General features: G+C 44.4%; 1 protein-coding gene across 4 annotated transcripts in view; it reads left to right on the top strand.

The window, feature by feature from the left end:
- nktr.L (natural killer cell triggering receptor L homeolog) overlaps positions 1–5050 on the top strand; it is a 44933-nt gene extending 39883 nt beyond the window's left edge. For 3 of the 4 annotated variants that reach the window (XM_018267072.2, XM_041565753.1, XM_041565754.1), the window contains 3 exons: positions 1882–1938; positions 4204–4296; positions 4689–5050. In XM_018267072.2, the coding sequence (XP_018122561.1) occupies positions 1882–1938; positions 4204–4296; positions 4689–4767 (229 nt within the window). In that variant the 3' untranslated portion in view covers positions 4768–5050. The remainder of the gene's footprint in view (positions 1–1881; positions 1939–4203; positions 4297–4688) is intronic. The other variant, XM_041565752.1, reaches the window with a different exon arrangement.
- Positions 5051–13706: the final 8656 nt, after the last annotated feature.

The raw sequence follows: 13706 nt of genomic DNA, 5'->3' as shown, positions 1-13706 counted from the left end.
GCTATTATGTTACACATCCACTCACTCCAGCCTGTACAGGTGGCATTTTCGATAACTAACTAGGGATGCACCGAATCCACTACTTTGGATTCGGCCAAATCCATCTTGGAAGATTCAGCCGAATACCGAACTGAATCCGAATCCTAATTTGCTATGCAAATTAGGGGCGGGAAGAGAAAAAGTGGGGAAAAATTGGTTTACTTCCTTGTTTTGTAACAAAAAGTCACGTGAAATCCCGCCCTCCCCACATTTGCATATGCAAATTAGGATTCGGTTCGGCCGAATCCGAATCCTGCTGAGAAAGGCCGAATCTTGGCCGAACCGGATCCTGGATTTGCATCCCTATAACTAACTACAGTGGTGTGAAAAACTATTTGCCCCCTTCCTGATTTCTTATTCTTTTGCATGTTTGTCACACAAAATGTTTCTGATCATCAAACACATTTAACTATTAGTCAAAGATAACACAAGTAAACACAAAATGCAGTTTTTAAATGAGGGTTTTTATTATTTAGGGAGAAAAGAAATCCAAACCTGTGTGAAAAAGTAATTGCCCCCTGAACCTAATAACTGGTTGGGCCACCCTTAGCAGCAATAACTGCAATCAAGCGTTTGCGATAACTTGCAACGAGTCTTTTACAGCGCTCTGGAGGAATTTTGGCCCACTCATCTTTGCAGAATTGTTGTAATTCAGCTTTATTTGAGGGTTTTCTAGCATGAACCGCCTTTTTAAGGTCATGCCACAAGATCTCAATAGGATTCAGGTCAGGACTTTGACTAGGCCACTCCAAAGTCTTCATTTTGTTTTTCTTCAGCCATTCAGAGGTGGATTTGCTGGTGTGTTTTGGGTCATTGTCCTGCTGCAGCACCCAAGATCGCTTCAGCTTGAGTTGACGAACAGATGGCCGGACATTCTCCTTCAGGATTTTTTGGTAGACAGTAGAATTCATGGTTCCATCTATCACAGCAAGTCTTCCAGGTCCTGAAGCAGCAAAACAACCCCAGACCATCACACTACCACCACCATATTTTACTGTTGGTATGATGTTCTTTTTCTGAAATGCTGTGTTATTTTTACGCCAGATGTAACGGGACGCGCACCTTCCAAAAAGTTCAACTTTTGTCTCGTCTGTCCACAAGGTATTTTCCCAAAAGTCTTGGCAATCATTGAGATGTTTTTTAGCAAAATTGAGACGAGCCTTAATGTTCTTTTTGCTTAAAAGTGGTTTGCGCCTTGGAAATCTGCCATGCAGGCCGTTTTTGCCCAGTCTCTTTCTTATGGTGGAGTCGTGAACACTGACCTTAATTGAGGCAAGTGAGGCCTGCAGTTCTTTAGATGTTGTCCTGGGGTCTTTTGTGGCCTCTCGGATGAGTAGTCTCTGCGCTCTTGGGGTAATTTTGGTCGGCCGGCCACTCCTGGGAAGGTTCACCACTGTTCCATGTTTTTGCCATTTGTGGATAATGGCTCTCACTGTGGTTCGCTGGAGTCCCAAAGCTTTAGAAATGGCTTTATAACCTTTGAAATTGAACTCAGGTGTGATAAACCACAGTTAAGTTATTTTTTAACAAGGGGGGCAATCACTTTTTCACACAGGCCCATGTAGATTTGGAGTTTTTTTTCTCCCTTAATAACGTAAACCTTTATTTAAAAACTGCATTTTGTGTTCAATTATGTTATCTTTGACTAATAGTTTAACGGTTTTTGATGAGCAGAAACATTTAAGTGTGACAAACATGCAAAAGAATAAGAAATCAGGAAGGGGGCAAATAGTTTTTCACACCACTGTATATTAGATACATTTTTTATTTTGCACAGCCTATTTACTGTTTATTTACTTTATCTGAACTGTTGATTTAAATCTCTTCCGTTTCGCAACGTAGCCGTTCGTACAGCAGGAGCCGCTCCAGGAGCTCCTATGATCACCGCAGAAGGTCAAGGTATGTGTTGCTCTCTATAAAGTGGGGTCGATTGTTGATAAATCCTTCTCCAACTTAGTTGGTGCCACACAATGGCGGCATTCACAGAGAATGATGGGAGAGTGGCTGCTGTTTGTTTCAGTTTATGTGGGACTGCTTCATATCTTGGTGCTTTCTCTGCCCATGTCATACGTTTCGAGAATTATGGGTAAGGGGATGAACTGGAACAGTAGGGATGCACCGAATTCAGGATTCGGTTCGGGATTCGGACAGAATTCAGCCTTTTTCAGCAGATTTCGGCCAAATTCTTCTGCCAGACTTCTAATTTGCATATGCAAATTAGGGAGGGAAATCGCGCGACTTTATGTCACAAAACAAGGAAGTAAACCATTTTGTCCCCCTTTCCACCCCTAATTTGCATATGCAAATTGGGATTCGGTTTGGTAGTCTGCCGAATCTTTCAAGAAGGATTCGGGGGTTCGGCTGTATCCAAATTAGTGGATTTGGTGCATGCCGTCAGTATGGGGCTCATTAAAGGATAAGTAAACCTTTAAAATAAGTGAATGTAAAATTGATGAGGGTGCAGTTGTGAGCACTTTTGTTCTTTAAACAATTAGAAACCTTTCTCAAATCTTTCCTAAGCAGAAGAACATCAGAGCAGCCTCTTTCTTTCTCCTGACAACTTCCTTGACTACTTGGTGGTCAGACTGGTGGGAAACTGACCAGCAGGTGGCGCTGTTGGAACAAAATTCATTCATATTAACAGTACATGTATCCCTTAATATCTTGGGATCAAAAGAAAATAAATAATGAATGTAAATGACAAAAAGGTGCTTAGAATAGCCCCCTTGTCAATTTTACACTCATTTATTTTAAAGGTTTACTTATCCTTTAAAACACTGGGCAAAGTTGCATCTGGGCAGTGATCCATAGCAACCAATCAGTGATTATGTTTGTTGCCAGCTAGCTGGTTGAACAATAAAAAGCTAACTTTTGATTGGTTACTGCCAAGTGTTTATAAGGCTGATTTCAGGCCCCAGCCAGTAGCCGATTCTTCTTGGTCGCTCACGTCCAGAAACCTTGTGTCCAGTGTGAACAGACTTGGTGGATTTCGTCTCAAAATACAAAGCCTCCTGTTTCTTCTCCCAAGTCTTTTCGCACAACACAAGGCTTTTGGACACGAGCAGAAGATTTGGGGGCTGCAATAAGCCTGTGGGTTTCGGCCCTTCTCTTGCCCGAGCCTTTATGACACCCATTTCCATTTCTAGCCATATCCAGTTTTAGGCCTAGTTTTCCTATAAGCACGCAATAATCATTAAAGGGGTGGTTCACCTTTAAGTTAAGTTATAGAATGGCCAATTCTAAGCAACTGCTCAATTGGTCTTCATTATTTATTTTTTTATAGTTTTTTTTAATTATTTGCCTTCTTCTTCTGACTTGTCCCAGCATTCAAATGGGGGTCACTGACCCCATCTAAAAACAAATACTCTGTAAGGCTACAAATGTATTGTTATTGCTACTTTTTATTGCTCGTCTTTCTTTTGAGACGCTCTTCCAATCATATTCCAGTCTGTTATTGAAATCAGTGCATGGTTGCTAGGGTCATTTGGACCCTAACAACCAGATTGATGAAATTACTAACTGGAAAGCTGCTGAATAAAAAGTAGGGTTGCACCGAACCCACTATTTTGGATTCGGCCAAACCCCGAATCCTTCACAAAAGATTTGGCCGAATACCGAACCGAATCTGAATCCTAATTATCATATGCAAATTAGGGATGGGAATGGGAAAACATTTTTTACTTGTTTTGTGACAAAAGTCATGCAATTTCCCTCCTCGCCCCTAATTTGTAGGGATGCACCGAATCCATTATTTTGGATTCGGCCGAACCCCTGAATCCTTCTCGACAGATTTGGCCGAATACCGAACCAAATCCTGGTGTGAAGGGGAAAAACATTTTTTACTTCCTTGTTTTGTGACAAAAAGTCACGCGATTTCTATCCACACCCCTAATTTGAATAGGCATAATTAGGATTCGATTTGGCCGGGACGAAGGATTCGGCCGAATCCTGCTGAAAAAGGCAGAATCCTGGCTTCGGTGCATCCCCTACTAATTTGTATATGCAAATTCAGATTTGGTTTTTGGCCGGGCAGAAGGTTTCAGCCGAATTTGAATCCTGCTGAAAAAAGCTGAATCCTGGATTCGGTGCATCCCTAATAAAAAGCTCAATAAATTTAAAAAAACACAAATAATCAAATTCTTTTTTTTTTTCCCCATGCTGCAGTAGTCGATCCCACACATACGACAGTTACGACAGCAGAAGCCGGAGCAGAAGCCCCAACTATCACAGATCCCGTAGTTACAAACGGCGCTCCAGGTACGTACAGTACATATTATACAGCTATGGGACCTGTTATCCAATGCTGTGGTTTTCTGGATAATGGATCTTTCCATAATTTGGATCTTCATACCTTAAGTCTACTAGAAAATCATTTAAACATTAAATAAACCCAATAGGCTGGTTTTGCTTCCAATAAGGATTAATTTTATCTTAGTTGGGATCAAGTACAAGCTACTGTTTTATTATTACACAGAAAAGGGAAATCAGTTGTAAAACATTTAAACATTTGGATTATTCGGAGTCTGTGGGAGACAGCCCTTCATAATTCAGAGCTTTCTGGATAACGGATCTAAAAAACTGCTTAGCACCACAGAGCCTTTGGTTCTGCTTCCCCAGGTCCATTGCTGAAGTGCCTTTTTGTTATGCAGGAGTCGGAGATCATACGGGTCATACAGTAGCAGTGATGCGAGTTACAGTCATCGCAGGCGACACAGTGGAAGAAGCTAAAAAACATCTGTATTCCTTGTTACGTATCAAACATCCCCCGCGGAACCCCCGGGTGTCTCCTCTGTGGATCCTGGTGCTCATTACTCTGCTCTGAGGGGCGGAGCTTGGGAGACCTTTCCCTATGATCTGGGGGTAGTTCTGCTGTTTGATTGGTCAGGACTGTGGCGTGAAAGTTAATTTCTTAGATCAGTGCTGTCCAATTTATGTGGTACCGAGGGCCGAAATTTTTCCGGCCTACATAGTGGATGGCCGATAATGGAAGCCAGTGTTTACCACTCCCTGTTTTTAAACCACACCCATGTTACCACAAGATCATGTCCACATGAAATGTGGTAACACACCAAAAAACCAAATGGTTGGACTCACTGCAGGGATATCACTCATCACTCATATGTGAGAAAAGTTGTCGTATTAAGACATACCCTTAAATCCATATGCCTCCTCTTCCCCTGTGGATAACACAGCACCCCCAGCACATGATTAAACACCTTAGGGCCCCTGACAATCATTTATTTTTAAATGCTAACTCCCAGAACAAATACCAGACTCATGTTCCACAGGCAGAGCATGGCACATACTGGCAGAGCATGGCACACACAGGTAGAGCTTGACACAAACAGGCAGAGCAGGGCACACACAGGCAGAGCAGGACACACACACAGGCAGAGCATGGCAGAAACAGGCAGAGCATGGCACAAACAGGCAGAACAGGGCACAAACAGGCAGAGCAGGGCACACACAGGCAGAGCAGGACACACACAGGCAGAGAATGGCACAAACAGGCAGAACAGGGCACAAACAGGCAGAGCAGGGCACACACAGGCAGAGCATGACCCAAACAGGCAGAGCAGGGCACACACAGGCAGAGCATGACACAAACAGGCAGAGCATGACACAAACAGGCAGAGCAATGCACAAACAGGTAGAGCATGGCACAAAAAGGCAGAGCAGGGCACACACAGGCAGAGTATGTCACACGCAGGCAGAGCAGGGCAGACACACAGGGAGCATAGGGAAGACAGAACAGAGAAGGAGACAGGAATCAGGAGCAGTCTAATATGTACTACATACAGTGACACAGTGCTGGTGCCCCATTAGGATTTTGTATAAAGTGTGAACAGGTGAACAATGTGGGCAGTTTCAGTCTGGGTCTCAGGTAGGTGGGGGGCCACAGAAGGGGGGGTTACGGGCTGCCAGTTGGACAGCCCTGTCCTAGATAATTACCCCTTGGGTACAGGGCAACCAGAGTTCAAATCAGTTAGGACTTTCAGCCCACGAGTAATGACTCATATGTCCCTAAATTAGTGGCAGGTTAATGAGTAAATGGTTAAATGGAGTGTTCACCTTTAAAATTAATTTTAGTATGATGTATACAGTGATCTTATGAGACAATTAACGATTGGGTTTTATTTTTCATTACTTGACGTTTTTGAGTTATTTGGCTTTTTATTCAGCAGCTCTCCAGTTTCCACAGTCTGGTTGCTGGGGTTCAACTTACCCTAGCAACCATGCATTGATTTGAAGAAGAGATTGGAATATAAATAGCAGAGGCCTGAATAGAAATATGAGTAATAAAAAAGTAGGGATGCACTGAATCCAGGATCGGTTTGGGATTCGGCCTTTTTCAGCAGGATTCCGGGTCTCGGAAATTGAGTGACTTTTTGTCACAAAACAAGGAAGTAAAAAGTGTTCCCCTATTCACCCTTTTTTTTTGGTTCGGTATTCGCGAAGGATTCGGGGGTTCGGCTGATTCCAAAATAGTGAATTCGGTGCATCCCCAATAAAAAGTAGCAATAACAATAAATTTGTAGCCTTACAGAGCATTTGTTTTTTAAGACGTGGTCCCCTTTGGAAAGCTTGAAAAAGTCAGAAGAAGAAGGCAAATAAGTAAAAAAACGGTAAAAAAAAAAAAATAAGACCAACTGCAAAGTTGCTTAAATGTATCCATTTTATAACGTACTTAAAAAAGTTAAATTAACAGTGAACCACCCCTTTAAGAAAAGATAAGCAGCCACTGGGTTACTGTTGGTCTAGAAGAGCAATGTCCTGCTGCTAAACTATAACCCCCAGAATGCTCTGTGCTGTAGGATGCTGGGAGTTGTAGTTCCATTAGGAGACAAGACGCGCCATTGCTTGGATGTGATTGTTCCAGTGGTGAGTTCAGAGTTGTGTAACAATGTGCTAGCAGCGGGTAACCTGGAGTGGTTGCTGAACTACAATTGTCCCAACTGCTTCTATAGTAGGCACAAAGAGTCTGGATGAGGCGTAAGAGTGAGGTGCAGCTTCTCTAGTCCTCCTACTCCAGCACCCTGTAGCATTATATACTCAGCCTGTGCCCAACGATATCTCACGACCAGGGCAGCCATCAGGGGGGGGACAAGGGGGAGAGTTGTAGGGGGCCCGAGGGTAAGGGGGGGCCTGGCCACGCCACACTTACTTGATTAGCCCCCATCTTTCTGAGAGCTGCTGACTTTGGGAAGGCATGGACGTTTAAGGGGCCCTGGCCACCAATTTTCTTATAATGTGGGGGGGGGGCCTGGCCACAAATTTTTTTTTCTCATGTGGTGTCCTAGCCACCAATATTTTTTAATGGGGGGCCCTGGCTACAAATGTTTTTTTATGGGGGGCCCTGACCACCAATATCTTTTTATGTTTTATTAACATGTGGGAACCCTAGCAACCAATATTTTTTTGTTTTTTTACTGTGTGGTGGGGGGCGGACCTGTGGGGTGGTGAGGGTGGACCTGTAGGTGGGGCTTGCGGTGGGCGCAGCCCAGGGGGCCCAGGAAATTTTGTCGTATGGGGCCCTGTGATTTCTGATGGCTGTCCTGCTCACGACTCATATTGTTTGATTCCAGGGGGGTTGCTGCTTAACATTAGAGGCAGGTCAGTGAGCTGAAAGCCGGTAAGTCATTATGTCATACTGTATTATAGGGGTGATAGAAACCTGCGTATTACAGGAGCCAAATGGAGCTTGTGTTAAAGGGATACTGTCATGGGAATTTTTTTTAAAACGCATCAGTTAATAGTGCTGCTCCAGTAGACTTCTCTACTGAAATCAATTTCTCAAAAGAGCAAACAGATTTTTTTATATTTATTTTTGAAATCTGACATAGGGTTAGACATATTGTCGGTTTCCCAGCTGCCCCCAGTCATGTGACTTGTGCTCTGATAAACTTCAGTCACTCTTTACTGCTGTACTGCAAGTTGGAGTGATATCACCCCCCTCCCCAGCAGCCTAACAACAGAACAATGGGAATCAGATAGCAGCTCCCTAACACAGGATAACAACTGCCTGGTAGATCTAAGAACAACACTCAATAGTAAAATCCAGGTCCCACTGAGACACTTTCAGTTACATTGAGTAGGAGAAACAACAGCCTGCCAGAAAGCAGTTCCATCCTAAAGTGCTGGCTCTTTCTGAAAGCACATGACCAGGCAAAATGAGCTGAGATGCACCTACACACCAAAATTACAACTAAATACACTTGCTGGTTCAGGAATTAAATTTTATATTGTACAGTGAATTATTTGCAGTGAAATTTAGAAATAAAAACGACATCATAAAAATCATGAGAGAATCCCTTTAAAGATATAAATCCATAGCTCTCTAATGGATCATTGTTTCACCTGTGTCTCAGGAAAACAGACAAGGAAGAGTTCAATATACAGGGGGAGTCTCTTCCCACAATTGCTCTGGAACAAAGGAGCTTATGAAATGAAAGTACTTATTTGGTGTATGGGGGGTGTTATATAGACAGTTCCATTGACTAAGCTGGAATCTTAATGCATGAGCCCAAGTGCCGATCTACTAAGTGCCTCCCTGTGATATATTATATGGGATAATGTCCAATGCTGTTGTTTGGACTGTTCTGATGAGTGTTGCAGCACACAGGCATCGCTTTCTGGCCCAGACATCTGTCCTGCAGAATTAAGGAGGATTGTTGCTGAAATTATCATGTGTGTGTGTATGTATATATATATGTGTGTGTATGTGTTTGTTTTCATGGAATGTGAAGCTTACTGAGCCCCATCCACTGTATAGTTTGTCATTTTTGTTTTGCAAAACAATTTGTTAAAAGAAAAAGTGTAAAAAAAAAAAATATATGAGATACTTTTGTATATAATGATGGCCTGATTTCTATTCCTTTTACTCTCTGGAACCAGCTTTGTAAGTAGAACTGTATTAAATACATAAACTCTAGGCTTGGCTCCATTTTTGGGTGAATGCACAGAAACACAACAGTCTCAACAGGACCCCCCCCCCCAAACTTGATGAAATTATGGGGCAGCTTAATTAAAGATGGGGAATCCCAGCATCTCTGGTTCTGATGTCACATAATGGACTGACCCAAGTATCACATAATGGACTGACCCAAGTGTCACATAATGGACTGACCAAAGTATCACATAATGAACTAACCCAAGTATCACATAATGGACTGACTGACCCAAGTATCCCATAATGAACTAACCCAAGTGTCACATAATGGACTGACCGAAGAATCACATAATGGACTGACCGAAGAATCACATAATGGACTGACCGAAGAATCACATAATGGACTGACTGAAGAATCACATAATGGACTGACCCAAGTGTCACATAATGGACCCAAGTATCACATAATGAACTAACCCAAGTGGCACATAATGGACTGACCGAAGAATCACATAATGGACTGACCGAAGAATCACATAATGGACTGACCGAAGAATCACATAATGGACTGACTGAAGAATCACATAATGGACTGACCCAAGTGTCACATAATGGACCCAAGTATCACATAATGAACTAACCCAAGTGGCACATAATGGACTGACCCAAGTGTCACATAATGGACTGACCCAAGTATCACATAATGGACTAACCCAAGTGGCACATAATGGACTGACCCTAGTGTCACATAATGGACTGACCCAAGTGTCACATAATGGACTGACCCAAGTGTCACATAATGGACCCAAGTATCACATAATGAACTAACCCAAGTGGCACATAATGAACTAACCCAAGTGGCACATAATGGACTGACCCAAGAATCACATAATGGACTGACCCAAGTGGCACATAATGGACTGACCCTAGTGTCACATAATGGACTGACCCAAATGTCACATAATGGACTGACCCAAGCGTCACATAATGGACTGACCCAAGTATCACATAATGGACTAACCCAAGTGGCACATAATGGACTGACCCAAGTGTCACATAATGGACCCAAGAGTCACATAATGAACTAACCCAAGTGTCACATAATGGACTGATCCAAGCGTCACATAATGGACTGACCCAAGTATCACAGCAGATCAGGGTGAATGTTCTTTGTGCGAGTGGAACATATTCATTTCATTTTGCACTCACACCCGGCTGACTCATTGTCTCCTGGGGAAAATCACATGGGGAGAAAAAAACCAGAACCCAATAGGCAGCGAAGTTGGGGGTTCAGGGAAACACAAACCTTCCATCAACCTATATGTACATATTTTGTTAATATGGGAGACCGAGTATAACAAAGCAGAGGAGAGGAGCATAGTTTTATCATATATTCCATTCTGCCAGGCAAAGTGCTTATAGAGGGGCACAGTTTCCTATGTACAAACCCAGCAGGGTGTGGCTTACTTTGGGGTGGCACCCCCAGCCCACATATAATCCCTCCATGGGATCCTCATGAGTGAGTTTGACTCTATGGTTCCACTGTAGTGATGTGTGGGTCTGGATTTCCCCCTGACCCTAACCCGTCCTCCCGCAGGCGCAGCGTCTATAAAAGACGAACCCGGAAGCCGGCATTTGACGGGGGCGGTGAGAGCAGGAGAAGAAAAGCTCAACCCGCACCCACCTGCGAAGAAGCGCGTGAGGTCGGCCCGAACCCACCCGACCTGCAGGTATCTGGCCTGCCCGCACATCACTATTCCACTGTATTCACAATACCAATACCAGCCAAACCTGTGTTGCACTTTCTTGGCCACTGGAGGGCGCTATTTCATTGATTATTGTGCCTGTCTCTGGTGTTGCTCAGTAATTCAGATTCTGTTACAATTTTACAACATTTAGTTGATACATTTCTCAGCAGCATCTCTGGAGTATCAGTAACTATTGTATCAAGTCTAACAGCTGCCTGTAATGAAACCCAGAGATTCTGCTCAGCAGGGACAGAGAGAACAAATGGATCAACTAAAAGTATCACTTAAAAAGAGCTGCCTTAAGGCAGAGACAGACGAGAAGATTCGGGGAGATTAAGTCAGCATCTCACGAGGAAACTTCGGGCGACTTCAGAAAACGATGCGCGAGTGCTATCCTACCGGCGATTTTGATTCTAGCCGGCGGGGTGGCAGTTCGGGGAGATTAATCGTCTGAAGAAGAGGCGATTTGTTGCCGGGCGACTAATCTCCCCGAATCTTCTCATCTGTCTCTGCCCTTAGAAGTTTCTGCACTTTTCTTATTGTGCTGACTGGCAACCCTTCCCCCATTGTTAGGGTTGCCACCCGGCCGGTACCTAGCCGGTAAAACACCTGCCAAGGCCGGGGCCGGTATTACTAATTTACCGGCAATGTAGCTGCCGGTAAATTTGTAATAACCCTAACAAAAGCCCCTGGCCTACCTTTTTGCCGGCTTCTGGCCAATCACGTGCCATGGCCCCGCCCCTTTGACGTCATGGCCCGCCCCTTTGATGTCCCGGTCCGCCCTTTTGTTCCCGCCCCCTCCACCAGTCAGGAAATTTTATTAAAAGGTGGCAACCCTACCCATTGTGGCCTCACCAATTCTTCAGCCAATTCTTCAGCCATCCCCCAGACACCCCCTTCCCACCCCAAAATAGTCAGAGGTTCCTACTGATTCCCATGGGAAAGCCACAACCATATCATCCATCGGTGGAGAGAGCTGGTGACTGGACAACAGGAGATTCCACAATCAGCAAAGAAAGCAGCAGTCAGGATATGGAACATCCTACCAACAGCATTATTAACAATTCACTGCAGGGACTCAGAAAGCAGGATAGTGTGGGTACCCCTGGTGTAATGTGGTACGACCCGTACAGTCAATTGTATATAAATACAGCTTATTTATCTACAGCTAAACTTCCCCATGAGGCTGGTGCTTCTCACTAATCATTAACCCATTCTCTACTGCGTCCTCTCAAACACCCCTGGTGCAATGATTAACTCATTCAAGCACATCTGAGACAAATAGATAACCTCAGCTAGTGGAATTCTCCCAGCGACTGCTATTAACATGTCAACCAGAAACACAATAACACAAGGGTTAGTAACTGTTCTCCTGAATGAACTTGACCGGGGCCCAGGCAGTGACAATACCATGTAGGTAAAAAGCAAGATCCCAATCAATACCATCACCTGTTAACCATTAACCCATTAAATCATTAACCCCCTAAGAACACAGGCCTTCATTATATGTGTTTGCATTTCCCTCACGTCCTTCATACATCTCCCAAGTCACTTGGTCACAGACGGGGTCGGATTTGCCCTGAGGGAGGCCGTCGTCCTTTGTCACCTCCTCCCTCTCAAAGGATAGTGTGTATGTACATTCTGTCTTCTTGTCGGAGCACTAGTGCCGAATGGCTAGTGCTCTGGAATCAGTGGCGGAACTACCGGGGGAGCAGGGGGTGCGAGTGGGCCAGGGCCCGCACCCCCTCAGGGCCCCCCGGCAGCGCGCATGCCACTGAAATCAACCCGGCAGCACGCCATACTGAGGGGGGCGGGGCCCGGCTGCGCATCACGCACCCCCCTCTAGGAACACTGCTGTCTGGAATCAAAATAATTGCCCCTATGGCTGGGCGGCATGCCACCCCTTAATTAAAGCAGCCCTAGGCCCGGGCCTTTGCGGCCTTGCCACAAATCTGGGCCTGGCCACAGACTGGAAGGATTTTCTACACTGGCTCATCTGCTGCTCCTCATTGTGCTGCCATAGTTTTATGGGATCTCACTGTACAGACTATGAGCAAACTTAGGGGCTGTTCCTGCTGAATTGTGCTTAGTACAGGGAATACCTATGCTGCCATAGTTTTATGGGATCTCTCTGTACAGACTATGAGCAAACTTAGGGGACTGTTCCTGCTGAATTGTGCTTAGTACAGGGAATACCTATGCTGCCATAGTTTTATGGGATCTCTCTGTACAGACTATGAGCAAACTTAGGGGACTGTTCCTGCTGAATTGTGCTTAGTACAGGGAATACCTATGCTGCCATAGTTTTATGGGATCTCTCTGTACAGACTATGAGCAAACTTAGGGGACTGTTCCTGCTGAATTGTGTTTAGTACAGGGAATACCTATGCTGCCATAGTTTTATGGGATCTCTCTGTACAGACTATGAGCAAACTTAGGGGACTGTTCCTGCTGAATTGTGCTTAGTACAGGGGAATACCTATGCTGCCATAGTTTTATGGGATCTCTCTGTACAGACTATGAGCAAACTTAGGGGACTGTTCCTGCTGAATTGTGCTTAGTACAGGGGAATACCTATGCTGCCATAGTTTTATGGGATCTCTCTGTACAGACTATGAGCAAACTTAGGGGACTGTTCCTGCTGAATTGTGTTTAGTACAGGGAATACCTATGCTGCCATAGTTTTATGGGATCTCTCTGTACAGACTATGAGCAAACTTAGGGGACTGTTCCTGCTGAATTGTGCTTAGTACAGGGGAATACCTATGCTGCCATAGTTTTATGGGATCTCTCTGTACAGACTATGAGCAAACTTAGGGGACTGTTCCTGCTGAATTGTGTTTAGTACAGGGAATACCTATGCTGCCATAGTTTTATGGGATCTCTCTGTACAGACTATGGATTTAGGATGTTAGGGGAGGGGGTGGATAACAGTAGGAAAGGATGGAGGGGGGGGGAGAATTGACACGGGGGGGCTAAGGGAGTTTATAAGAAAGTTGGGAGCAGAACCAGCAGGAAACAATGGAAGT

Source organism: Xenopus laevis, chromosome 6L, assembly GCF_017654675.1.
Source record: "Xenopus laevis strain J_2021 chromosome 6L, Xenopus_laevis_v10.1, whole genome shotgun sequence".
Classification (NCBI taxonomy): Eukaryota; Metazoa; Chordata; class Amphibia; order Anura; family Pipidae; genus Xenopus; species Xenopus laevis.
The sequence above is the reverse complement of the archived record's forward strand: the minus strand, read 5'-3'. Positions and strand labels throughout refer to the sequence as shown.